At 44.3% G+C, this 24,791-nt stretch overlaps 1 protein-coding gene across 2 annotated transcripts in view; it reads left to right on the top strand.

The window, feature by feature from the left end:
- sptbn4a (spectrin, beta, non-erythrocytic 4a) overlaps window positions 1–23,007 on the top strand; it is a 93,645-nt gene extending 70,638 nt beyond the window's left edge. For both annotated transcript variants that reach the window (XM_034178933.1, XM_034178934.1), the window contains 8 exons: window positions 789–873; window positions 1,136–1,347; window positions 1,434–2,791; window positions 11,920–11,980; window positions 12,074–12,342; window positions 12,505–12,675; window positions 14,501–14,543; window positions 21,721–23,007. In XM_034178933.1, the coding sequence (XP_034034824.1) occupies window positions 789–873; window positions 1,136–1,347; window positions 1,434–2,791; window positions 11,920–11,980; window positions 12,074–12,342; window positions 12,505–12,675; window positions 14,501–14,543; window positions 21,721–22,005 (2,484 nt within the window). In that variant the 3' untranslated portion in view covers window positions 22,006–23,007. The remainder of the gene's footprint in view (window positions 1–788; window positions 874–1,135; window positions 1,348–1,433; window positions 2,792–11,919; window positions 11,981–12,073; window positions 12,343–12,504; window positions 12,676–14,500; window positions 14,544–21,720) is intronic.
- The last annotated feature ends 1,784 nt before the right edge of the window (window positions 23,008–24,791 follow it).

Raw genomic sequence — 24,791 nt, 5'->3', positions numbered from 1 at the left:
AACTGAGTGACCATGCTGGAAAGAGATGAGTGAGGGAAGCCACCAGGACACCCAGACAACTCTGATGGAGTTATAGGCTTCTGTAGGTGTGACTGGAGAAACTGGACAGAGTGGAATATATGTCTGTTCCATCACAAGTTTTTCAACTTCACAGTACAATGGAAAAAGGTCCATTTCAGCTATGGTTTCCCAGAAGGCATCTGTGTACCTGTATGAAACCTCTACTCTTTTCCACCCACCATAAAGCTGTATAAAATATGGCGCATCAGGCGTCATAAGAGGTGCACTATGCCCAGTTTGTCCAGTAACATCCACAGTAGCCTTTGACTTCTGCAGAGTTCTCATGAGTCTCTTGGAGGCTTCCCTCACTAGTTTCCTTCTTACACCGTTGCAGTTTTGGAGAACTGCCTATTTTAGACAGCGTTAAGTACCATACAGTAGCATACTGTTTGTATTTCTTGTTAAGTGATGTAAAACAAATCCTATTCATTGACTTAGAAATATTTATGTATCCATCCCCTAAACGTTCGAAAGAAAACTGACTGTGAAAGTGATGATTTATTGTAAAATCATCAAAAGGTGGCAACAACTGTCACACTTAATATCTGTATTTTTTTTATTTCATTATATCAAAGCATTTTTGTTGCTGTTATTTTTGGCATATTCTGAATTCTGCATTAAATATTAAGTAACACTGAGCAGGACTTTATGTCAAAAAAGTACTGTACTTCACAACATATAGTAATATATGTTTGTTTTCCTTGGCTTTAATTTGTCTATCACTACAGATACAAGAGAAGCTGGATAATCTTCTGGCAAAGCAGAATGACCTGATAGAAAAATGGGACAAACACCAGGAGAAGTTACAGCGCAGTGAGTAGCTCACTAGACCGCGACATCAGCGCAAAAATAGCTCTTAACAAATAGTTTTTCACTTTCTGCTGTTCGGTTATGTGCTGTAAATGCATCATGAATCATGTATGAGTTAAATGGTTCTTGTTTGAGCGAACACCACACATTCATTCTGGCCCTGATGTGTGAAACCGTGAAACATGGCTTTAATGTACAAGCAGTTCAATTTTGAACAACACCACTTCTCCACCATCCAATAGAATGTGGTCTGCTGTCCCTCCAGAGCATGAAAAGTTCCATTTTGTCCAAGAGACGGTAAAAGCTGAAGCCTGGCTGAAGGCCAAGGAACCACTGATCACCTCCAAGGAAGCGGGGGGAGGACAGGCCCAGGCCCAGACAGACGAGGTCGAGCAGCTTATCCTTCGCCACGAGGCCTTTCGCAAGGCTGCTGTAACCTGGAAAGAACGCTTCAGCTCCCTTCGTAAGCTTTCCATGGTAAGCGTGACAGTAGATACTGTAATCATTTAATCGTATTGATGAAGTCAGTGATTTTGGATCATTCCTCCAATTTATTGTTTTAGGCTGAGAAGAAAAAAGAGGAGGAGAAAAAGACAACCCCACTGTCCAGCCGAAGGATGTTCCCGTTATCTTGTCTGACTCCCAGCATTCCCTCAACTAGTAATACCTCATCTTTCTTGAGGCAGACTGTACAGGCACATATAGAACCAAAACCCTTGCAGACCCCTCTGGATCTGGGTTCCACTCCTGCATCCCAGAGATTGTCTTCAACCATAGCTGGCTTCAGTCCCATTCTAAATGGCTCGGGCTACCATGGACTGGAACAACAGTGCAGTGGGAAGCTGTTGAGCTCCCTGTATCTTGGGATGAACCACCAGGCAGCTGCAGCTGGAAGTGACTCTGGCTTCTCAGCACTGACCTCACAGAGTGGCGGTGCGGACACTTCGACTTACCTTGGGATGAACAATCAAACTGGTGGGAGTGCAGAGAGCTCTGGTTACTTCGGACTGACGACTGGATCTTCTGGCCACTCAGTGCAAAACCATCTGGGCAGTGGCAGGCTAGGAAGTTTAAATAATCTCACTCAGCAGCAAAGCAGTGTGGGCATGGGAAGCCCAAATTTTCTGCCACAACAGCAGAATATGGGGAGTTCTGGATATTTGGCACATTTGCAAAATGTGGGAAGTTCTGGGTATTTGGGACAGCAACCTAATTTAGGGAGTTCAGGATATTTGGCCCAGCAGCCTAATATGGGTAGTTCTGGGTATTTGGCACAACAGCCCAATTTGGGAAGTTCTGGATATTTGGCACAACAGCCTAATTTGGGAAGTTCTGGATACCTTGCACAGAACTATCAGAGCAGTGGAGGTTTGGGTAGTTCAGGCTTTCTTGCACAAAATCATTACAGCAGTGGGAGTCTGGGTAGTTCTGGATACCTGGCTCAGATTGGTGGTATCATGGACCCTAAAATGGCTTATGCATGGCAACACCTGAAAGCTGACTTCATGCAGCCTAGGATCAATCACATCCACAAGGCTATAAATCCTCTCCTCGAAGCCAGCAGAATGCAAAGAGAACAATTTGGGGACATCCCAATGGCTGACATGATAGGCCCGGAGTCGGGGTTAGAGCTCCTCCATGGCCGTCTCCAGAGAGATCCCCGTGGCAGTCGCTCTGACCCTCAAATGGACCATCTGAGACGAGAGAGAGAATACAAGTTGGGTAGACAAACCTCCAGCGAGCAGGAGATCCAAGCCAGGCTGAACGAGCTGCCGCTGATTGTCCGTCAGGAGCGCTACCGGCGGCATCTGGAAAGGCAGTCTTCTAGTGAACAAGAAGGAAGTGGCAAGCAGAGGCTGCAGAGACAAGACTCAAGTGACTTGGAGGGTTCTGCTAAAGAAGGCTCTGACAAACGCTCAGGGTATGTGAGCTTAAGGATTTTATGCCAGTCCATGGTAGAGTGTGTAACATGAACAGAAATCACACCATGCTACCAAGTTCAGGAACAATGCAGAGTGACTGGTGAAAATACCTGACATTTTACTGAAGGCAGGAGTCAACAGTGGACAGGTTTTATTAAGTAATGCAAAAAAATAAAAAGAGAAAGAGAAGGTAACAGAGCATTTGTTCAAACAAGGCTTCACCAACAAGGGGTATACATACTCCTGGGGGTAATTTGCAGTTACTATGATTATGCTATGATTAAAGTATGTATTATCAACTAGATTTAAATAAACTTGGAAAACTATTTCTGGATTGTTAAAGAACAACATAGTATCCATGATATATATACTCAACAAAAATATAAACGCAACACTTTTGGTTTTGCTCCCATTTTGTATGAGATGAACTCAAAGATCTAAAACTTTTTCCACATACACAATATCACCATTTCCCTCAAATATTGTTCACAAACCAGTCTAAATCTGTGATAGTGAGCACTTGTCCTTTGCTGAGATAATCCATCCCACCTCACAGGTGTGCCATACCAAGATGCTGATTAGACACCATGATTAGTGCACAGGTGTGCCTTAGACTGCCCACAATAAAAGGCCACTCTGAAAGGTGCAGTTTTGTTTTATTGGGGGGGGGATACCAGTCAGTATCTGTCAGTGACCACCATTTGCCTCATGCAGTGCAACACATCTCCTTCGCATCATCCGTGAACACCTCTCCAACGTGCCAAACGCCAGCGAATGTGAGCATTTGCCCACTCAAGTCGGTTACGACGACGAACTGGAGTCAGGTCGAGACCCCGATGAGGACGACGAGCATGCAGATGAACTTCCCTGAGACGGTTTCTGACAGTTTGTGCAGAAATTCTTTGGTTATGCAAACCGATTGTTCCAGCAGCTGTCCGAGTGGCTGGTCTCAGATGATCTTGGAGGTGAACATGCTGGATGTGGAGGTCCTGGGCTGGTGTGGTTACACGTGGTCTGCAGTTGTGAGGCTGGTTGGATGTACTGCCAAATTCTCTGAAACGCCTTTGGAGACGGCTTATGGTAGAGAAATGAACATTCAATACACGAGCAACAGCTCTGGTTGACATTCTTGCTGTCAGCATGCCAATTGCACACTCCCTCAAATCTTGCGACATCTGTGGCATTGTGCTGTATGATAAAACTGCACCTTTCAGAGTGGCCCTTTATTGTGGGCAGTCTAAGGCACACCTGTGCACTAATCATGGTGTCTAATCAGCATCTTGGTATGGCACACCTGTGAGGTGGGATGGATTATCTCAGCAAAGGAGAAGTGCTCACTATCACAGATTTAGACTGGTTTGTGAACAATATTTGAGGGAAATGGTGATATTGGGTATGTGGAAAAAGTTTTAGATCTTTGAGTTCATCTCATACAAAATGGGAGCAAAACCAAAAGTGTTGCGTTTATAGTTTTGTTGAGTGGTAATCCGCAAAGTGAAGCGGGAGAGTCTAGGAGTCCTCTTGAACAAGAGACCAGCCCGACTCAGGTTATTTCCTTAGCCAAGGCAGTACCCATTTACAGCTGAGTGGACTGGGACAATGCAGAGGAATTGTCTTGTCCAAGGACTCAAATAGCTAGTGTGACCAAGAATCAAACCAAGGTCTACATATGGGTACTGTGTAGGCTAATGGGCTACCGGGTAGCCCATAAGTAGACCACATGGGCTACCTGGTAGCCTAACTACATTAAGGTAGGGACCGAGCCGATCCAGTATCATTACTGGCTTCCAATACCAACGTAATTCAAGTACTGGAAAATACAGATACAACCTGCAACGATTTCCAATACCGGAGAGGAGCTACTGTGAAACCTTTCAACTGCTGCATGGTCTCTGCTGTTTGCTGCTGAGCATGAGGAGGAGATGGGGGAGGGGGAAGTTTCTGAACTGAGGTCTCTTCTACAGTTGAAGAGCAGTGTTCTAAGCCAAGGGTAGCAGCAAATTTCCGCCCGGCTCTCAGGTTCAAATTGTCTGTGCCACAGAGTACAGATTTTCTGAAAAATAAACTGAATTGTTGCTGAAAATGTGTGCTGAAAAATCTTCCACTTCAGCGTCCCAAGGCTGTGAAACACTATGAAACGGCAGCTGCTCAGAGCGCAGTTAAGGAGCACAGCCAAACAGAGTTTCTATCCACTGAAAATATACATCAAAATCTTTCCGTATTAATCCAGAGTTCCTCGTGTGAGTGTAGCTGATGATACATTTAGAAATTTACGGTTTATTTTACAGTTGAAAGGCTTCGTGTTTTGAAAAAGTTCCAGCTTTGCTCAGCAGGAAAACAGAGAGAGAGAGAGAGAGAGAGAGCAACAGAGAGAGAGATAGTGAGAGAGAGAGGACTTAATTTTTACTCTAACACTTGCTTTGACAATGTAAACAGATGTTTCCCATGTCAATAAAGCGCCACTGAAATTGAAAATTGAGGGGAGACTGAGAGAGAGAGAGAGACAGACACAGAAACAGGCAAAGAGAGAGAGTGCTGTCTTTTCTCTTTATTTCTATAAAAATAAGTCTATAAAAGCCTATAAAATAAAAGTACTTAATTCTTTCACCAAAACATCAAATCTAGGCTTGCATCTTAGATGTACCTTCTGGCAAAGTGTAGCTGAACTTCCAGGTCTTCTTTTTAAGAAAATCCTTCTCTAAACACTTCATCATGAAGGTGTATAACTGGGAATACAAGATATCCTCATATAAAATCAACACTAATGATAATAATAATAATACAAACAGAGCAAACAGAGCTCAGGTATCAGAATAGTATTGGTATCAGCAGATATCCAAATTCAGGTATCGGGATCGGATCTGAAGTGATAAATTGAGGATCGGTGGAGCCCTAAACTACATATCTCATCTACATATCTGAGCTGACCGCTGTACATGTTTTGGGTGTAGGCAGATCAAAAAATGCTTGGAAACACTGTGCTAATAACTGACATATGCAGACAAGCAACGTGTGTGAGACTGCACTAGCAAACCCTGCACTAACTGGAGCCTTGAATGTTTCAAAACAGTTGAGCTAATGAGACCCCTTTAGCAAAGCATGTTGTGTGTTTCTTAAGGCATGGAATCCAGGATGATATTCCAAACAAAAGTATTGTTCCAGAACAGTTTTTTTGACTTTGCCATCACTAATTTGAAGTACAGACAAAAAGTTTTATTATTATTCGTATGTCCCTTATTTAATTATGTTTCATTTTTTCATTCTGTTGTATATTTCAGTACACATTTGCTTCTATATATCATTATGATTTTCATGTTCAGTGTTCAGCTTGTCACAGACAAACTACATGTAAACTCAACCACTGCAGTTTACAGTTGTCCATAATCTATCCTGCATGCAATAATCATCCAGCAAGCAGCAGACAGGTGCAAAACAAAGGTGATTTTTTAGTTGATCGGGTGCTTCAAAGTTAACCACAATCTAATTGCCTCATTTGCATTATGTGCTATTTTAATTGCACATAATTATTTTAAAATTAATTGCACTCTTCCAATTACCTACATTCTTGCTGTACCAGTTCATGGAATTTCTACGGCAGCATTTGGCAAATTTTCATCCATGATGAATGTTCATGTTTTGGTCAAATTAATGCTAACAGGCAAACAACATATTGCTACAAAAGCAGTGAAATGACAGTATTGTCAGGATTACTCAGGAAACATCTCTCTGAGTAATATGCTCATGTTGTTAGCGTCAAGCTGAATTTTGGGGAATTTGTGTTGATAACCAGTCACAGGCCATTCTGCTACTGCTGGAAGTGGAACATATGCTCGAAATGTGAATGAATACGATATTAGCTGGCTGTGCCACAACACAGTTTTATTAAAGTGCATATCTCACTCCAGTCAATGTTAGCTTTAAAAAAAATTATATACCAGATTATAAATCATTTCGTCAGTCTTTCTATTGTGTGGGCACTGCTATAGCTGATATAAGTAACCTTAGCCAGAGTGTGTCAGAAAAATGCACGACAGATTAATAGTCATTTTATCTATAGTCATTAGGTAACATTTGCCAAATACGTCAAAATAAGGTTAAAAAGGACAAAGCAGTAATAAATACAAACCCTGATAAATGCATCCAGCTGCGTTCTCCTCCTGTGTTCGCACACAGCTGCCATGTAGAACATGCAGAATATCGCTGCTGCTTCGATTCCAAAGTTGATATCTCATTTCAAAACATCTAAATTATACAAAGACATGACAGTCGGTAAATATCCAATCGCCAATTATCCTGTTTGTGTTGCTTCCATCATTTGTCCTTCCACAGTCATTGATGCAGTATCACAGACCGAACAGTCCCCCTAAAAATCGGTCCCCACTGATGACGTGGTTCACTGACGCGTATCACCTCGTTTCTGCTTCAAGCTGCACTCCAGTCATCATGTATCATGATGTAAGCATCAAATTTGCCATGAATGTTCTTCATAAATCAGTGTTTGAGAAAAAAGTGCTGGCCACTTGAAAATCCAATATGGCGGCCAGGTAGGGGTCAGTGAAGAATTGAGGGGTCAAAATCTAAAAATGCTCCAATCATATTGAAAACTATACCACATTATGTGTCTGGTCACAAAGATTGCAAAAAGGTATAGTTTGGATGATCTATGACTGAATGTTCTGGAGTTATGGGATAAAAACATCAAGAATGGTGACAAAGGTCAATTTCAGTTTGTACAGGAGTCAAAAGTCAAAGTTGTCCCAATTTTGGTAAAACGTGGTGCAAATTATTGGTTGAACTAATAGGATTGATAAATGGAATAGTTTTGACTGTGCTGAGTGCTTGGTTTGCAAAGTAAATGTCAAACAATGTCGACATCCACTGGATTCTATGGCATGTGGCAGATGTTACCCTGTAACGTGACAACTGAGCATGACACATGGTGCAAACTATTCCTTTTTAAAACCCTATTAACTCAACCAATAATTTGCATCACATTTTACAAAAATTTATGCAACTTTATTTTTTGACCCCTATATAAACTGAAACTGACCTTTGTCACCATTCTTGATGTTTTTACCCCATAACTCCATAATATTCAGTCATAGATAGTGCAAACTATACCTTTTTGGAATATTTATGATCAGACAAATAATGTGTTATACTTTTCAATATGATTGGAGCATTTTTAGATTTTGACCCCTGTGTAATTCTTCATTGACCCCTACCTAGCCGCCATATTGGATTTTCAAGTAGCCAGCACTTTTTTCTCAAACACTGATTTATGAAGAACATTCATGCCAAATTTGATGCTTGCATCACCAAGTGAACAATTCTGGCCAGAAATCATACTTATCTGCTTCACTATCACATGATCTTACCAAAGTCAACCTTTACTTAATTTCTCAGGTCATATGGCACCAAACATAAAACATAATACATCAACATTTTCATAATTCTTTATTTATTTAGAGTAGTGAGCTGATTTGGCATTTCATTCACCAGAGATATGCACTTTAAGTGCAGAACCTCCATGACCAGTAGAAAATCAAGGACCGAGACGTCACCCGGTATGGCGGAGCCGTGGCCCCACCCTGCAGCCAGGCCTGGGGTTGGGGCTCGCGTGCGAGCGCCTGGTGGTCGGGCCTTAGCCCATGGGGCCCGGCCGGGCTCAGCCGAAAGAGCGACATGGGCCCGCCCTCCTGTGGGTTCACCACCTGCAGAGGGGGCCATGGGGGTCGGGTGCAGAGAGGATTGGGTGGCGGTCGAGGGCGGGTGGCCCGGCGGGCCGGTCCATGCTCACAGCCCCTGGCTGTTGGGATGTGGAATGTCACCTCGCTGGGGGGGAAGGAGCCTGAGCTTGTGCGTGAGGTTGAGAGATACTGACTAGAGATAGTTGGGCTCACCTCCAATCACAGCTTAGGCTCTGGTACCCAACTCCTGGAGAGGGGCTGGATGCTTCATTTTTCTGGCGTTGCCCACGGGGACAGGCGGAGAGCTGGGGTCGCATTGCTTATTGCTCCCCAGCTCAGTCGCCATGTGTTGGAGTTTACTCCAGTGAACGAAAGGGTCGCGTCCCTATGCCTTCGGGTCAGGGACAGGTCTCTCACCGTTGTCTCGGCCTACGGGCCGAGTGGCAGTGCAGAGTACCTGACCTTCTTGGAGTCCCTGGGAGGGGTACTAGACAGCGCTCTGACTGGGGACTCCATTGTTCTCATGGGGATTTCAACACCCACGTGGGTGGCGACAGTGAGACCTGGAGGGGGGTGATCGGGAAGCACGGCCTCCCCGATCTGAATCCGAGTGGTGTTCAGTTGTTGGACTTCTGTGCTAGTCACAGTTTGTCCATCACGAACACCATGTTCAAGCACAAGGGTGTCCATAAGTGCACGTGGCACCAGAACACCCTGAGCCGGAGGTCGATGATCGACTCTGTAGTCGTATCATCTGACCTTCGGCCACGTGTCTCGGACACTCGAGTGAAGAGAGGGGCAGAGTTGTCGACCGATCACCACCTGGTGGTGAGTTGGATCCGCTGGGAGTGGAGGAAGCCGGTCAGACCTGGCAGGCCCAAACGTATCGTGAGGGTCTGCTGGGAACGACTGGCGGAACCCTCTGTCAGCGAGGTCTTCAATTCCCACCTCCAGGAGAGTTTCTCCCAGATCCCGGGGGAGGTTGGAGACATGGAGTCCAGGTGGACCATGTTCTCCACCTCCATTGTTGATGCGGCCGCTCGTAGCTGTGGTCACAAGGTCTCTGGTGCCTGTCGCGGTGGCAATCCCCGAACCCGGTGGAAACTCGGGTCTGGGAGGAGTTCGGGGAGGCCATGGAGGAGGACTACCGGTCGGCCTTGAAGAGATTCTGGCAAACCGTCCGGTGCCTCAGGAGGCGGAAGCAGCTCTCCACCAGCACTGTTTACGGTGTGGGTGGGGAGCTGTTGACCCTGACTGGGGATGTTGTCAGGCGGTGGAAGGAATACTTCAAGGATCTCCTCAATCCCATCGTCACGTCTTCTGGGCAGGAAGCAGAGACTGGGGACTCAGAGGCGGACTCATCCATTACCCAGGCCGAAGTCGCTGAGGTGGTTGGAAAGCTCCTTGGTGGCATGGCTCCTGGGGTGGATGAAATCCGTCTTGAGTACCTTAAGTCTCTGGATGTTGTGGGACTGTCTTGGCTGACACGCCTCTGCAACATCGCATGGCGATCGGGGACAGTGCCTCTGAATTGGCAGACCGGGGTGGTGGTCCCTCTGTTTAAGAAGGGGGACCGGAGGGTGTGTTCCAACTATAGGGGGATCACACTCCTCAGCCTCCCCGGTAAGGTCTATTCCAGAGTACTGGAGAGGAGAATTTGACCGATGGTCGAAACTCGGATTCAGGAGGAGCAGTGTGGTTTTCGTCCTGGTCATGGCACACTGGACCAGCTCTACACGCTCATGGAAGTTCGCCCAACCAGTCCACATGTGTTTTGTGGATCTGGAGAAGGCGTTCGACTGTGTCCCTCGGGGCACCCTGTGGGGGGTGCTCTGGGAGTACAGGGTCCGGGGTCCTTTGCTAAGGGCTATCCGGTCCCTGTATGACCGCAGCAGGAGCTTAGTTTGCATTGCCGGTAGTAAGTCAAACCTGTTTCCAGTGCACGTTGTCCGCCGCCAGCGCTGCCCTTTGTCACCGGTTCTGTTCATTATTTTTATGGACAGAATTTCTAGGCGCAGCTAGGGTGTAGAGGGGGTCTGGTTTGGGAACCACAGAATCTGGTCTCTGCTGTTTGCGGACGATGTGGTTCTGTTGGCTTCGTCAAATCAGGACCTTCAGCGTGCACTGGGGCGGTTTGCAGCCGAGTGTGAAGCGTCCGGGATGAAAATCAGCACCTCCAAATCCGAGGCCATGGTTCTCGACCAGAAAAAGGTGCTTTGCCCTCTTCAGGTTGGTGGAGTGTCCTTGCCTCAAGTGGAGGAGTTAAAGTATCTCGGGGTCTTGTTCACGAGTGAGGGACGGATGGAGCGTGAGATCGATAGACGGATCGGTGCAGCATCTGCAGTGATGCGGTCACTGTATCGGACCGTCGTGGTGAAGAGAGAGCTGAGTAGGGGGGCAAAGCTCTCGATTTACCGATCGATCTATGTTCCGATCCTCACCTATGGTCATGAGATTTGGCTCATGACCGAAAGAACGAGATCGTGAGTACAAGCAACCGAGATGAGTTTCCTCCGCAGGGTGGCTGGGCGCTCCCTTAGAGATAGGGTGAGGAGCTCGGTCACTCGGGAGGAGCTCGGCGTCGAGCCACTGCTCCTCCACATCGAAAGGAGTCAGTTGAGGTGGCTCAGGCATCTTTTCCGGATGCCCCCTGGACGCCTCGCTGGAGAGGTGTTCCGGGTACGTGCCATTGGGAGGAGGCCCCGGGGAAGACCCAGGACACGCTGGAGGGACTACATCTCTCGACTGGCTTGGGAACGCCTTGGGGTTCCCACGGAGGAGCTGGGGGATGTGTGTGTGGATTGGGAGGTCTGGGTGGCTTTGCTTGAGCTGCTGCCCCCGCGACCCGACTCCGGATAAAGCAGAAGAAAATGGATGGATGGATGGATGGATGCACTTTAAGTTATACCCAAGTACAGTATAAACGGTTACAAAAGTACATTGTTAGTTTTTAGTTGGTTGTAAGACAAGCCTGAAAAGTATCATACAACAAATTTTCCAAACAAAATTGTTGGCTTCATATCTGGGTAGGAACCATGCTAGTTAGCTTAGCCAACTACAACAACTACTGCTAATACAGTGGCTTTTCATTCTAGCTAGGCTACCTAGCGTGGTTTGAAAATCACATGCTTGTCATGTGAATCATGTATTCACTTCATTTATGTTAATCCTATCAAGTTAGACTACTGGAGTTACTGATTTCAGGAAACATTTTAACCTCACATTTGCAACATAAACATCTCTTATATCACAGTAACCATAGTAGGTCCTTCCTATTTCATACGATCATTCAGAAAAAAACAATCTTGTACACAACTCTACCCAAAACCCACATTCTGAAAGATCTGTTTTCTTTTGATGTATACTGGAAACTTTAATTTATATTATCATGTCATATGTTAGCAACTTGTGTACCTTGTGTTTGATGGTCAATGCAGGGAAAGAAGAACTACCATGGCAGAGATTGTGGAACAGGTCCAGGACAGAGAGGCAGCACATGTGAGTGAGCTGACACAGAGCTCATCCTAACGGTGTAGTTTCATCCTTTTGTTGCGTTTTAATGTTACCTTCTCTTTTTTCCTGTTTTCTCAGGCACGCGGAGAGCCTTATCGACCTCCGAGCAGCCTCTCAGCACCTGTAACTCGTTTTGATGGACGCCCTCGTGCCCGTGACCGCCCCAAACCGAGAAGGAGGCCCCGTCCAAAAGAGCCAGAGGAGTCACGGCGTTCACGGTCGGCCCCCGCAACTGGCGCCCCGACAACACCACAGCCACCATCGCACACTGCCCATAATGAAGGCTTCCTCTACTGCAAAAAGGCAACCACCTCGGACCTTGATGCCCAGCAAAGGAGCCCCAACAGGTGCAACCACCCCCCCAACCACAGTATACAGGAGGAACCAAGTTTAATTTTTCTGAATTGCCACATTCTTTAAAAACAAAATGGTTGCACAAACCTTTTCTTTTGTCATTGGTGCCAAAACACAGTTGTGCTCATTTTGGGTTTTATTTTCCCCTTTTCTAGCAAATCCTGGGTGAATGTTTATTGTGTGTTGAAAGACGGAAAGCTGACCTTCTACAAAGATGCACGGAACCACAACGCAACATACAACGGAGAGCCTCCAGTTGATATGAGCCTCTGCTCCTTTGATCCTTCTTTAGGATACAAGAAAAAGAAAAATGTCTTTATTGTCCAGTAAGCATTCATTATACACTCAACAAAAATATAAATGCAACACTTTTGGTTTTGCTCCCATTTTGTATGAGATGAACTCAAAGATCTAAAACTTTTTCCACATACACAATATCACCATTTCCCTCAAATATTGTTCACAAACCAGTCTAAATCTGTGATAGTGAGCACTTCTCCTTTGCTGAGATAATCCATCCCACCTCACAGGTGTGCCATACCAAGATGCTGATTAGACACCATGATTAGTGCACAGGTGTGCCTTAGACTGCCCACAATAAAAGGCCACTCTGAAAGGTGCAGTTTTATCACACAGCACAATGCCACAGATGTCGCAAGATTTGAGGGAGCGTGCAATTGGCATGCTGACAGCAGGAATGTCAACCAGAGCTGTTGCTCGTGTATTGAATGTTCATTTCTCTACCATAAGCCGTCTCCAAAGGCATTTCAGAGAATTTGGCAGTACATCCAACCAGCCTCACAACTGCAGACCACGTGTAACCACACCAGCCCAGGACCTTCACATCCAGCATGTTCACCTCCAAGATCGTCTGAGACCAGCCACTCAGACAGCTGCTGAAACAATCGGTTTGCATAACCAAAGAATTTCTGCACAAACTGTTAGAAACCGTCTCAGGGAAGTTCATCTGCATGCTCGTCGTCCTCATCGGGGTCTCGACCTGACTCCAGTTCGTGGGCAAATGCTCATATTCGCTGGCGTTTGGCACGTTGGAGAGGTGTTCTCTTCACGGATGAATCCCGGTTCACTCTGTTCAGGGCAGATGGCAGACAGCGTGCGTGGCGTCGTGTGGGTGAGCGGTTTTCTGATGTCAATGTTGTGGATCGAGTGGCCCATGGTGGCGGTGGGGTTATGGTATGGGCAGGCGTCTGTTATGGACGAAGAACACAGGTGCATTTTATTGATGGCATTTTGAATGCCCAGAGATACCGTGACGAGATCCTGAGGCCCATTGTTGTGCCATACATCCAAGAACATCACCTCATGTTGCAGCAGGATAATGCACGGCCCCATGTTGCAAGGATCTGTACACAATTCTTGGAAGCTGAAAATGTCCCAGTTCTTGCATGGCCGGCATACTCACCGGACATGTCACCCATTGAGCATGTTTGGGATCAATCAATCAATCAATTTTTTTATATAGCGCCAAATCACAACAAACAGTTGCCCCAAGGCACTGCTCTGGACCGGCGTATACGACAGCGTGTACCAGTTCCTGCCAATATCCAGCAACTTCGCACAGCCATTGAAGAGGAGTGGACCAACATTCCACAGGCCACAATTGACAACCTGATCAACTCTATGTGAAGGAGATGTGTTGCACTGCATGAGGCAAATGGTGGTCACACCAGATACTGACTGGTATCCCCCCCCCCCAATAAAACAAAACTGCACCTTTCAGAGTGGCCTTTTATTGTGGGCAGTCTAAGGCACACCTGTGCACTAATCATGGTGTCTAATCAGCATCTTGATATGGCACACCTGTGAGGAGGGATGGAAAATCTCAGCAAAGGAGAAGTGCTCACTATCACAGATTTAGACTGGTTTGTGAACAATATTTGAGGGAAATGGTGATATTGTGTATGTGGAAAAAGTTTTAGATCTTTGAGTTCATCTCATACAAAATGGGAGCAAAACCAAAAGTGTTGCGTTTATATTTTTGTTGAGTGTATGTACTTTAAACTTTCATGCTTCTTTTTATTATATTGTTGCATATTTCTTGTGCAGCATTTGAGCATTCGGGACAATTATTTTTTTAAAGAATCTTGACTTTGGAGCAAGCAACACCTTGATAGGTTTTCTCTGTTACAGAGTAAACGATGGAAACAACTTCGTATTCCATGCAAAAGATGAGGTAAGAATATTTATTGCCATTTATTGCCGATGGGCATAAATTAAAGCTGCATGACAGAATTTTTGATGGCATCTAGTGGTAAAGTTTCAGATTACAAGCCATCCAATATCCTGAATTTAGACGCAGGTCAGGTCACGGCGATAATTCCTGATGTTTACATAGCCCACACATGTATGCATACTTTGTGCTTTTCCGTGTAGAGTGGAAGCATTGAGGTTTGTGTAGCTGAAGCACGGACTTGTTACTCTTCTATCTCACTTTCTTGCATTGTTTATAGTTGACGGGAGATAAGGATTAGTGGAGTGTACTTCACTAACCGCGTGCTTTATCATTCAACAGCTGCATCTTCACAGACATGAACCCTGTGAATTCTAGACAGTGATTGCAAATCTGGCTATCTTGTTAAACCAGGCATTTCGTAATCCTACAAACTTCATAATCAGTGTAACAGTACAATTGTGTAACTTCAGTTACCTCGTCTATAGTCACGATGCCGGTCAGTGCTCCAGTCCCCAGTGTCTCAGTTTCTGTTTGACCTCTGTCGTATGTGCAACCTGGTTTCACGGCAAGTCGTGATTCAGCAGCACGAAATATACATTAATCTATTGGTTTGTGATATTGTGACAAAAAGTGCCTCATTTTCATCACGACAGCATAAATTCATTCTAATTCATTCTGTGATGGCTGCATGAAATTAAAAGTGAAGCGGGGGAGTCTGGGTGGAAGGAATAGAGTTAATAATAGTGAGTTAAAAAAACAACCCCGTCATGAAAATTTGACTGATTTTGTGACAGGAGCACAAAAAAAACCATTATTCTGGGCTGCACATGTGCATGAATGCACACTTGGAAAGGGAGGGGCAGTGTTTGATTATTGTTTGATTGTAGTTTGTAATCTCAACACTAGATGGCACCAGAAATTGTCATCCCACTTTAAGGGATTAAAAAATGCTTTTGCTTGACTTGATGCTGAAATAGGCCTTAGGTGCACATGCAAAAAAAGAAAAAAAAGAAAAAAATGATAGACTAAGAACACGGCAGGTACCTCAGCTGTAAACTGTATTTGGCCTCCTCAGTTTTCATCATTGTAAAACTTAAAAATGGCAACAGCACACACACTTTGTCAAAGTGGATGAAATTCATTTTTCCCCAACATTCTACACACAACACCCCATAATGACAATGTGAAACAGTTTCTTGAGAATTTTGTAAATGTATTAAAAATTTAAAAACAACTAAGACATGTAACATGTACATAAGTATTCACAGCCTTTGCCATGAAGCTCAAAATTGAGCTCAGGTGCATCCTGTTTCCACTGATCATCCTTGAGATGTTTCTACAGCTTAATTGGAGTCCACCTGGGGTAAATTCAGTTGATTGGACATGATTTTGAAAAAAGACGAAAAACGTAGACACACCTGTCTACATTTAAGGTCCCACAGTTGACAGTTCATGTCAGAGTACAAACCAAACAAGAAGTCAAAGGAATTGTCTGTAGACCACAGAGACAGGATTGTCTTGATGCACAAATCTGGGGAAGGGTACAGAAACATTTCTGCTGCTTTGAAGGTCCCAATGAGCCCAGTGGTCTCCATCGTCTGTAAATGGAAGAAATTCAGATCTACCAGGACTCTTCCCAGAGCTGGACACTCATCTAAACTGAGCAATCAGGGGAGAAGGGCCTTAGTCAGGGAGGTGACCAAGAACCCGATGGTCACTCTGTCAGAGCTCCAGCATTCCTCTGTGGAGAGAGGAGAACCTTCCAGAAGGACAACCATCTCTGCAGCAATCCACCAATCAAGACTGTATGGTAGAGTGGCCAGACGGAAGCCACTCACACAAGGCACATGGTAGCCCACCTGGAGTTTGACAAAAGGTGCCTGAAGGACTCTCAGACCATGAGAAACAAATTTCTCTGGTCTGATGAGACAAAGATTGAACTCTTTAGTGTGAATGCCAGGCGTCAGGTTTGTGGAAAACCAGGCACCATCCCTACAGTGAAGCATGGTGGTGGCAGCATCATGCTGTGGGGATGTTTTTCAGCAGCAGGAACTGGGAGACTAGTCAGGATTGAGGGAAAGATGAATGCAGCAATGTACAGAGACATCCTGGATGAAAACCTGCTCCAGAGTGCTCTTGACCTCAGATTGGGCGAGGCTCATCTTTCAGCAGGACAATGACCCTCAGCACACAGCCAAGATATCAAAGGAGTGGCTTCAGGACAACTCTGAGAATGTCCTTGAGTGGCCCAGCCAGAGTCCAGACCTGAATCCGATTGATCATCTCTGGAGAGATCTGAAAATAGCTGTGCACTGACACCCCCCCCCCCCCCCCCCCCCCTTCCAACCTGATGGAGCCTGAGAGGTGCTGTAAAGAGGAACGGACAAAACTGCCCAAAGATAGGTGCACCAAGCTTGTGACATCATATTCAAGAAGACTTGAGGCTGTAATTGCTGCCAAAGGTGCATCAACAAAGTATTGAGCAAAGGGTGTAAATACTTATGTACAGGTGATTTCTTAGTTTTTTTTATTTTTATTAAATTTGCAAAAAAAAATAAAAATAAAAAAAAATTATTCATGTTGTCAGTATGGGGTGTTGTGAGCAGAATTTTGTGGGGAATTATTTTGGAATAACGCTGTAACAAAACAAAATGTGGAAAAAGTGAAGCGCTGTGAATACTTTCCGGGTGCACTGCAAATACATATATATATATATATAAATCAAGGCAAAAAAAAACTGATGCAAAAACCTTTGCCTAAATTTCATTGTAGCGACTTAAAATGGTACTGAGTTGGTTGTATGACCCCTGCGTGCTTGTATGCCTGACAATGTTGGGGCATGATCCTAATGAGACAACGGATGGCGTCCTGAGGATCTCCTTCCAGATGTGGACCAGGGCATCGCTTGGTTCCTGCACAGTCTGAGGTGCAACCTGGCGGCATTGGACGGACCAAAACAAGATGTCCCAGAGGTGTTCTATTGGGTTTAGGTCCAGCCAGCGTGGGGGCCAGTCAATGGTATCAATTCCTTCATCCTCCAGGAACTGCCTGCATACTCTCGCCACATGAGACCGGACATTGTCGTGCACCAGGAGGAACCCAGGACCCACTGTACCAGTGTAGGGTCTGACAGTGGGTCCAAGGATTTCATCCCAATTGTAGTCAGAGTGCCGTTATCTTGCCTGTAGAGGTCTGTGCGTCCTTCTAGGAATTTGCCTCTCCAGACCAGAGGCAGATCTGGTGGGGGGGTGGGGGGGGTGGTGGGTATGCTTTCCTTCATGGACAAAAAAATAAAAATCCCTGCTCTATGCTGTTTCTGAACCCTCTGTTCATCAACAAGTGACTCAACTAGATACATGGATTCAGCAAGGTGTAGCAAAGGTGTCAAATGTCCTCTGTTACTTATCATCATAACGTCATAGCATCACATTCAAGATTGTAAAATACAAGATTAAATAAAAAAAAAACAGGCTATAAAGTTTTTCTCTGTGGTGCATTTTGTGATGAAATATGCACTAAAATTTAAAAATTCCCCAGACAGCAACGTATCGTTCTCCATGGTGTCTCCAGACCACTGTTGCCACAGTAACTTACAGTAAAATTTACTTTATTATTTACTTTTTTCAATTACTTTATACAGTTACTTCATCTACAGCTGCAGACAACATGTCGCTGCTGAATATAACTAATAAAGTGACATAGTAATATAACTTTGCTATTTTCAAGATTGAGAACCTAGAAAAATAACTATTAGTTACTTTGCTGATTAGTCAGTCTTAACCTGTTTATGCCCAGATTTTATAAGTGGAAAAAGTTGCATTAGTACTACCTTTGAGATTTGTTATTGTGAGTAAAATGACAGTGATACACATCGGCAACAACTGTAGTCAGTGGAGCAAAACAGGTTAAGAGTAACCAAGTTAGATTACTAGTTACCTCATCAGTTACATTACTTATTAGTTACAAGCTGTCAGCAGCTGCTAATGAAGTAACTGTACGAGGTCTATTAGAAAAGTATCCGACCTTATTATTTTTTTCAAAAACCATATGGATTTGAATCACGTGTGATTACATCAGACATGCTTGAACCCTCGTGGGCATGCGAGAGTTTTTTCACGCCTGTCGGTTACGTCATTCACCTGTGGGCAGTCTTTGAGTGAGGAGTCGTCCACCCTCTCGTCATTTTTTCATTGTTTAGGAATGGCTCAGACTGCTGCTTTGTTTGATCAAAATTTTTTCAAAACTGTAAGGCACAACTGAGTGGACACCATTCGATAAATTCAGCTGGTTTTCGGGAAAAATTTTAATGGCTGATGAGAGATTTTGGTCTGGTAGTGTCTCTTTAAGGACGGCCCACGGTGCCTGACGGCAATCTGCGCTTCGAGGCGGCAGCGTCTCGCCGTTTCAAGTTGAAAACTTCCACATTTCAGGCTCTGTTGACCCAGTAAGTCGTCAGAGAACAGAGAACTTTCAGAAGAAGTCGGCATGAGGAGTTTATTCGGACATTCCATTGTTAACGGACATTTTGTAATGAAAGAACGTACGGGCAGAGTCGCATGTCGGGCCGGACCCGACCGCGGGGGTCGCGATAGCAAAAACACCTCTGTTGGAAACCTTAACGGGCAAGTTGGAACATGCCCAAGCTGTTAAACAATTTCTCAGTTACTCACTTGTTGAATGCCATCAAAAGCCGCCTGAATTTTACAAATGGTTTTCAACACGGAGGTGTTTTTCCTGTCACGGCGCACACAGATTCGCCGAGTCATCATGGAAACGACTCGACAAATTTGCGCGCACATCTTTCATTAAAAAATGTCCTTAAACAGTGGAATGTCCGCATAAAGTCCTCATGCCGGCCTCTTCTGAATCTTCTCTGTTCTGTCACGACGTCCTGGGTGAATTAAGCCTTAAATTAGGATGTTTTCAGCTCGAAACAGGCCGACGACGGCGCCTGGAAGCGCTGCGCGATGTCGCGCTCCGTGGGAAGTCCTTACACCGACAGAAACACCCCATAATCTCTCATCAGCCGTTAAACTTTTCACCGAAAACCAGCTTAATTTCTCGAATAGTGTCCACTCAGATATTCCTCACAGGTCCAGAAAAAATTTTGATAAAGCAACGCGCGCCGTCTCGAGCAGCGTGTGAAACAAAGGAATTCAGCCGAGAGGGCGGGACCACATCTCACTCAAGGCCTGCCCACAGGGAAATGATGTCACCGACACGCGTGAAAAAACTCACGCATGCGCACGAGGTTCAAGTATGATTGGTGTAATCGCACGTCATTCAAATCCATATAGTTTTAAAAAAAAATAAAAAGGTAGGATACTTTTCTGATAGACCTCATATAAAGTAACTGTGGCAACACTGCTCCAGATCCTTTCACATCTGACACATGTGCTCAGGTTGAACCTGTGAAAGCACAGGGCGCCTGTGGTGGACCTGCCAATTCTGGTGTTCAATTCCAAATGCCAGTCGAGCTCCACGGTGCCGACCAGTGAGCACAGGACCCACTGCAGGATGTCAGGCCCTCAGGCCACCATCATGAAGTCTGTTTCTGATCATTTGATCAGAGACACCAGTAGTGTGCTGGAGGTCATTTTGTAGAGCTCTGGTAGTGCTCATCCTGTTCCTCTGTGCACAAAGGAGCAGATGCCGGTCCTACTGATAGATTAAGGACCTTCTACCTTTCTCCTAGAGAAACTGTCTCCTGGAATCTCCTCCGTGCTCTTGAGACTGTGCTGGGAGACACAGCAAACCTTCTGACAATGACATGTATTGATGTGCTATCCTGGAGTAGACAGACTACCTGTCCAACATCTGTAGGGTCCAGGTATTGCATCATGCTACCAGTAGCGACACTGACCTTAGCCAAATTCAAAACTAGTGAAAACTCAGTCAGAGAAGATGAGGAGGACCTCCACCTGTAAAACCCTTCCTGTTTTGGGTGTTGTCAGGTTTGACCTCGCCTGGACATACAAGAAATGACACTTGACAAGAACTCAGACAGAGAGTTGAGATGTCTTTAGTGAGCTTTGCAAAGGGGAGACGCAGCAGAGCTTGCGATGTGCAGTTCTCTAACTGTGACATCCTCCACGAGGCTCTTTTATTGTGTGTAAAAAACAAAGATAAGGGTGGGGGCTACAAGAGTCCACAGGCGTGTGGTTACAACATGTGCTATTAGTCATGTGCAGATACGTATGCAATCAACTGAAACATTCTGATCTTAGGTACAGAGTGAGTGGTTTTGCTGAAGCTTGCTAAATGTCAAACCGCAAACAGGCTGACCTGCAAGTGCTATCTATCTGGGAATATCTGAGAGAAACAGTTTGCAGAATTTAAGATACAAAAGGAACAATATAAACGAGCAGATGTAATAAAAGATCATAAATGATAACATGTTTGTACAGTACATTTTATCTAACAGGTCGTCTCAGTGTTGGTCCTCTAGTGCACCTGATGTTAATTCCATTAACACCAAAGCAGCTGAACCTGTTGAACAACCCCTTCTGCTACTTAAATGACCAGATCAATATCCCAAAGTTGAAATGACTTGATGCTGTACTCTGACTGTCCCAGCAGTCACAGGGCGTGAGGTGGGATACACCCTGGACAGGACGCCAGTCTGACGCAGGTCCACATATAGACAGACAAACACGTTCACAACCGCAGACACACCTAAAAATAGGAAACAAAATGTGACCTTTTGATCTCTTCAAATAGGTCAAGGTCAGCCATCTTTGAACTTGTCCAAGGTGTTCCCTGTGAATTTGAAGACCCTGGCAGTAATAGGATTGGAGTTATGCTGAGCACAGACATACGGACGCAAGGCCTTCGCAACTGGCTCTTAAGTGAATGAATCGAATGTGTGGGTGTTACTTCAAGAAACTTTCACTAAGTGTCACGTCTCATAGCTTCCAGCGCCGCAACCTGACAATCAGTTAACATCCTGTCAACGTACTAGTGGATGTGTACATGCAAACGTCTGGCCGATACCATATCTATAAATTAAAGCCTAGGCGTGGTGCGGTGTATACACTGTCGCTATCAGTACTAAGCGAAAGCTTTGTTATTTGATCCATCCTTGCAGAAGAAGAACTGATACCGTGTAGGGGTCGGTGAGTGAAAGAGAATTATGTAAGTGATTATATAAGATCTTCTCTGTTGCTCGTCTCTGCAGGACGACCTGAAGGCTTGGACGTCAAACATCACCACCTGTATAGAGGAACATAAGGCGATAGTCGAGTGGGACAAACCAGGCACCTCATGCTTGGACGCCGACCGCTCAGAGAGGAAGGAGAAGTCTGAGGGCGACGCAGATGCCAGGTCAGAGAGATCCGAGCTCGCCGAGGGGGAGGAGAGGTCAGAGAAAGGGGATGGATCTGAGAAGTTAGACACGTCAGAAATCGCCGACAAAATGGAAGGCGGGGCGGGGGGCTCGAGCACATCTGGAAAGAGCAAATGAGGAGCGGCTCCGCGTCTTTAACGTTACTCAATGTCAAAAGACACAGGAGGCGGCGGGAGGGAGGGATGGATGGAGAGCATGTGCAGCTAGGTTTGCTGATCCTCAGTCAGCTGGGACACACTGAAGCCACGCCCTCCGACTGACTACTGTAACTGTGACAGACTAATCTCTCAGCCCCTCCCCTTCACCCAGGCAATACATCAGTGCTTGCATTGTGCCACCTGCTGGTAGACAGCGGGATGGTCGAGACACACAGACAGACTCCAACAAACTGCTCCCAGGAATTAGCCAGTGTCACGTCCCATCGTTGATCGTTTTAATCCCTCGGATTCACAGCATCTTTCTGTATGTATCTTTGACTGATAATGTAATGCTCTGTCTGTCTAGACAACTTGAGAAGTGGCGAATGAAACGTTTCACAATATTTAAAAAAAAAGAAAAGAAAATGTTTTTTGAAGCAATATAATTTTTTAATTTCTTCTCTTTGTTCGAGAGAGAGAAAAAGGGAAAAGAGAACAAGAATTGTTTCAAAAGTAAACTATGATTTTCGTCACGTCCATGTAAGCTTTCTCCAGGCACTTTAAACACGTGACACGTGTGTATACTAACAATGACATTTAATCCCATCCCATGAGTAGCTTTGAACCATGTTAATATTAATGGAATGTTCAATGGTGTCAATGAAAACACATTTCTACAGTTTATCTTAAGTTTTTTTTATTTTTAGTGTTATATTATTATTATTATTCTATTATTGATTTATTTGCCCATGATGATCCATGTCAAAGAAGAGCTGTCCATCAATCGCTAAGTCAATTTACCCAAGGTGGTGTGTTTAATGTGGTAATGGTCAAAATAACACAAAGCCAATGAGGCGCATTGTAACATTACAAACTCAGAACATTGCATGAAAGTAGTCTATATAGTGCACACGATAAATCTGTCTTTATTTTGAGGTTTTGTTTTGTTATGTTTTGAATAAATTAGGCACTATTGGAATTGCAATAAGTGGTTAAAATGTCATTTTCTATCAACGTCCACAGCTGAGAAATCCAGAAGTAAGTTTTACAAAAGAGTGTTCTTCACTCCACAATAAGCATGAAAAGAAGAGACAAGTTTGGAGACAGAACGGACAAGTGGGTTAATACGTAGGCAACACATGGAAGAAAAATTATCAAAATGATCTGAATGTGAATCAACTCTGAATTTAAGGCCACATATGCATAATAAAAAAATTAATAAAAATAAAAGTAAAGCTGCATATAACCAAAGCACAATATTCAGGTTTTGGAGTAGGTGATGGTCTCATCTGGGTTACAGAGGTGGGTTTGTGACCAGAGGATCACTGAGGTCCCTTGGGAAAGTAAGACAAATCTTCTTATAGATAAAAAAATTCTGCCAAAAAAAAAAAAAAAAAATGAGTTTGAAACTTCTGATTAAAACATTTTAGCTACTAAGAGCAAACAAATATGGATGTTTGAGGACCAACCCACCTGCTCTTCCTGGAGTAGATTAGGTGACATTTGTTGTGAAACCACATATATGTAACTACTCTTGAATTATTCCAAAAATCTCTGAATTTTATAAACCAGTTGTGGTTGTATGTTTTCATCTGACCAAATTTCCAGCTAGATGAAGAAGAAGAAGAAGAAGTCCATTTCTATGATGCTTGATGCTCAAAGCGCTTTACAAAGATGCCTCACATTTATTTTTCCAGCTAAGACCAGTCCCCATTTTTACACCTGGGAGGACTGAGACAAAGCAGATAAAATTTTTTCTTGTCCAGTGATTCCCAGCTAGCATTTCGTTTCTTGAGCACACATCCCAAATAGTTGGTGGTCCTGTTTGTTTCAACCAATTGTGAAATGTACACATGAAACACACTCATGATCACCTTTTCAAGTGTATCCATGGACCGTTTATTGATCCTTGCTTGAATATGATAGACAGAGTGCACCCTACTGGACTTTTGGGTAATGGGTACTCTGATCCAACCCCAGGTTCCTGGTGTGAAAGCTGCCTAATGTTGGCCTGTGATTTTCCATTCTGCTGTAATTTCCCAAGAAGAAAAAGATGAAGAAAAAAGTCTTAAATGTCACTGTGCATACATTCAATGACATTCGTCCTCTGGATTTAACCCATCCTAGTTATAGTATAGTTAGACTAAATCCATCATCTGGGGAGGAACTCCAGATCAGGAAAGAAGTTTGACTCTAATGCGCATGTTTTGAGGGTGGGAGGAAACACACACAGACACAGGAAGAACATGAGAACTCCACACTGAAACTAACTGGGCATGGGTGGTATCGAACCCCAGACCTTGTTGCTGTGAGACAGAGTGCTAACCACTGATCTCTGACCCCACCCCCCACCACCAAAAATAAAAGAGGATCTTAATGATGAGATAACAATGAGTGCACGCTGACAGACCAAAACCAGATTAGTCATTTGGTGGTGATCAGCTGAATTTTTACTGAATCAAAAAAATAATAATAATAATTATAATAATCCAACAGAATTATTTCAAACTGTATTTTTTTTTCAGTCTTATTTTTGTATTTTATTTGTTGTTTTCAAACTGAATTATGTTATCCGAGGAGGACGTATTTTAAGTTAGAATTTGGTTTTAACTGAATTATTGTCAGATTTTATCCTTTTGATCATCCTAAATATTTTATTTCTAACATATCCAAACATAATGTTTAAATCAGAATTTGTGGCTTTAGATTCAGACTTGAAACAACAATTCGATTAATCTGGCACTGTATTTTTTTTATTTTTCAGTC

This window comes from Thalassophryne amazonica, chromosome 9, assembly GCF_902500255.1.
Source record: "Thalassophryne amazonica chromosome 9, fThaAma1.1, whole genome shotgun sequence".
Classification (NCBI taxonomy): domain Eukaryota; kingdom Metazoa; phylum Chordata; class Actinopteri; order Batrachoidiformes; family Batrachoididae; genus Thalassophryne; species Thalassophryne amazonica.
Note: the sequence above shows the minus strand (reverse complement) of the source record. Positions and strands in the feature narration are given on the sequence as shown.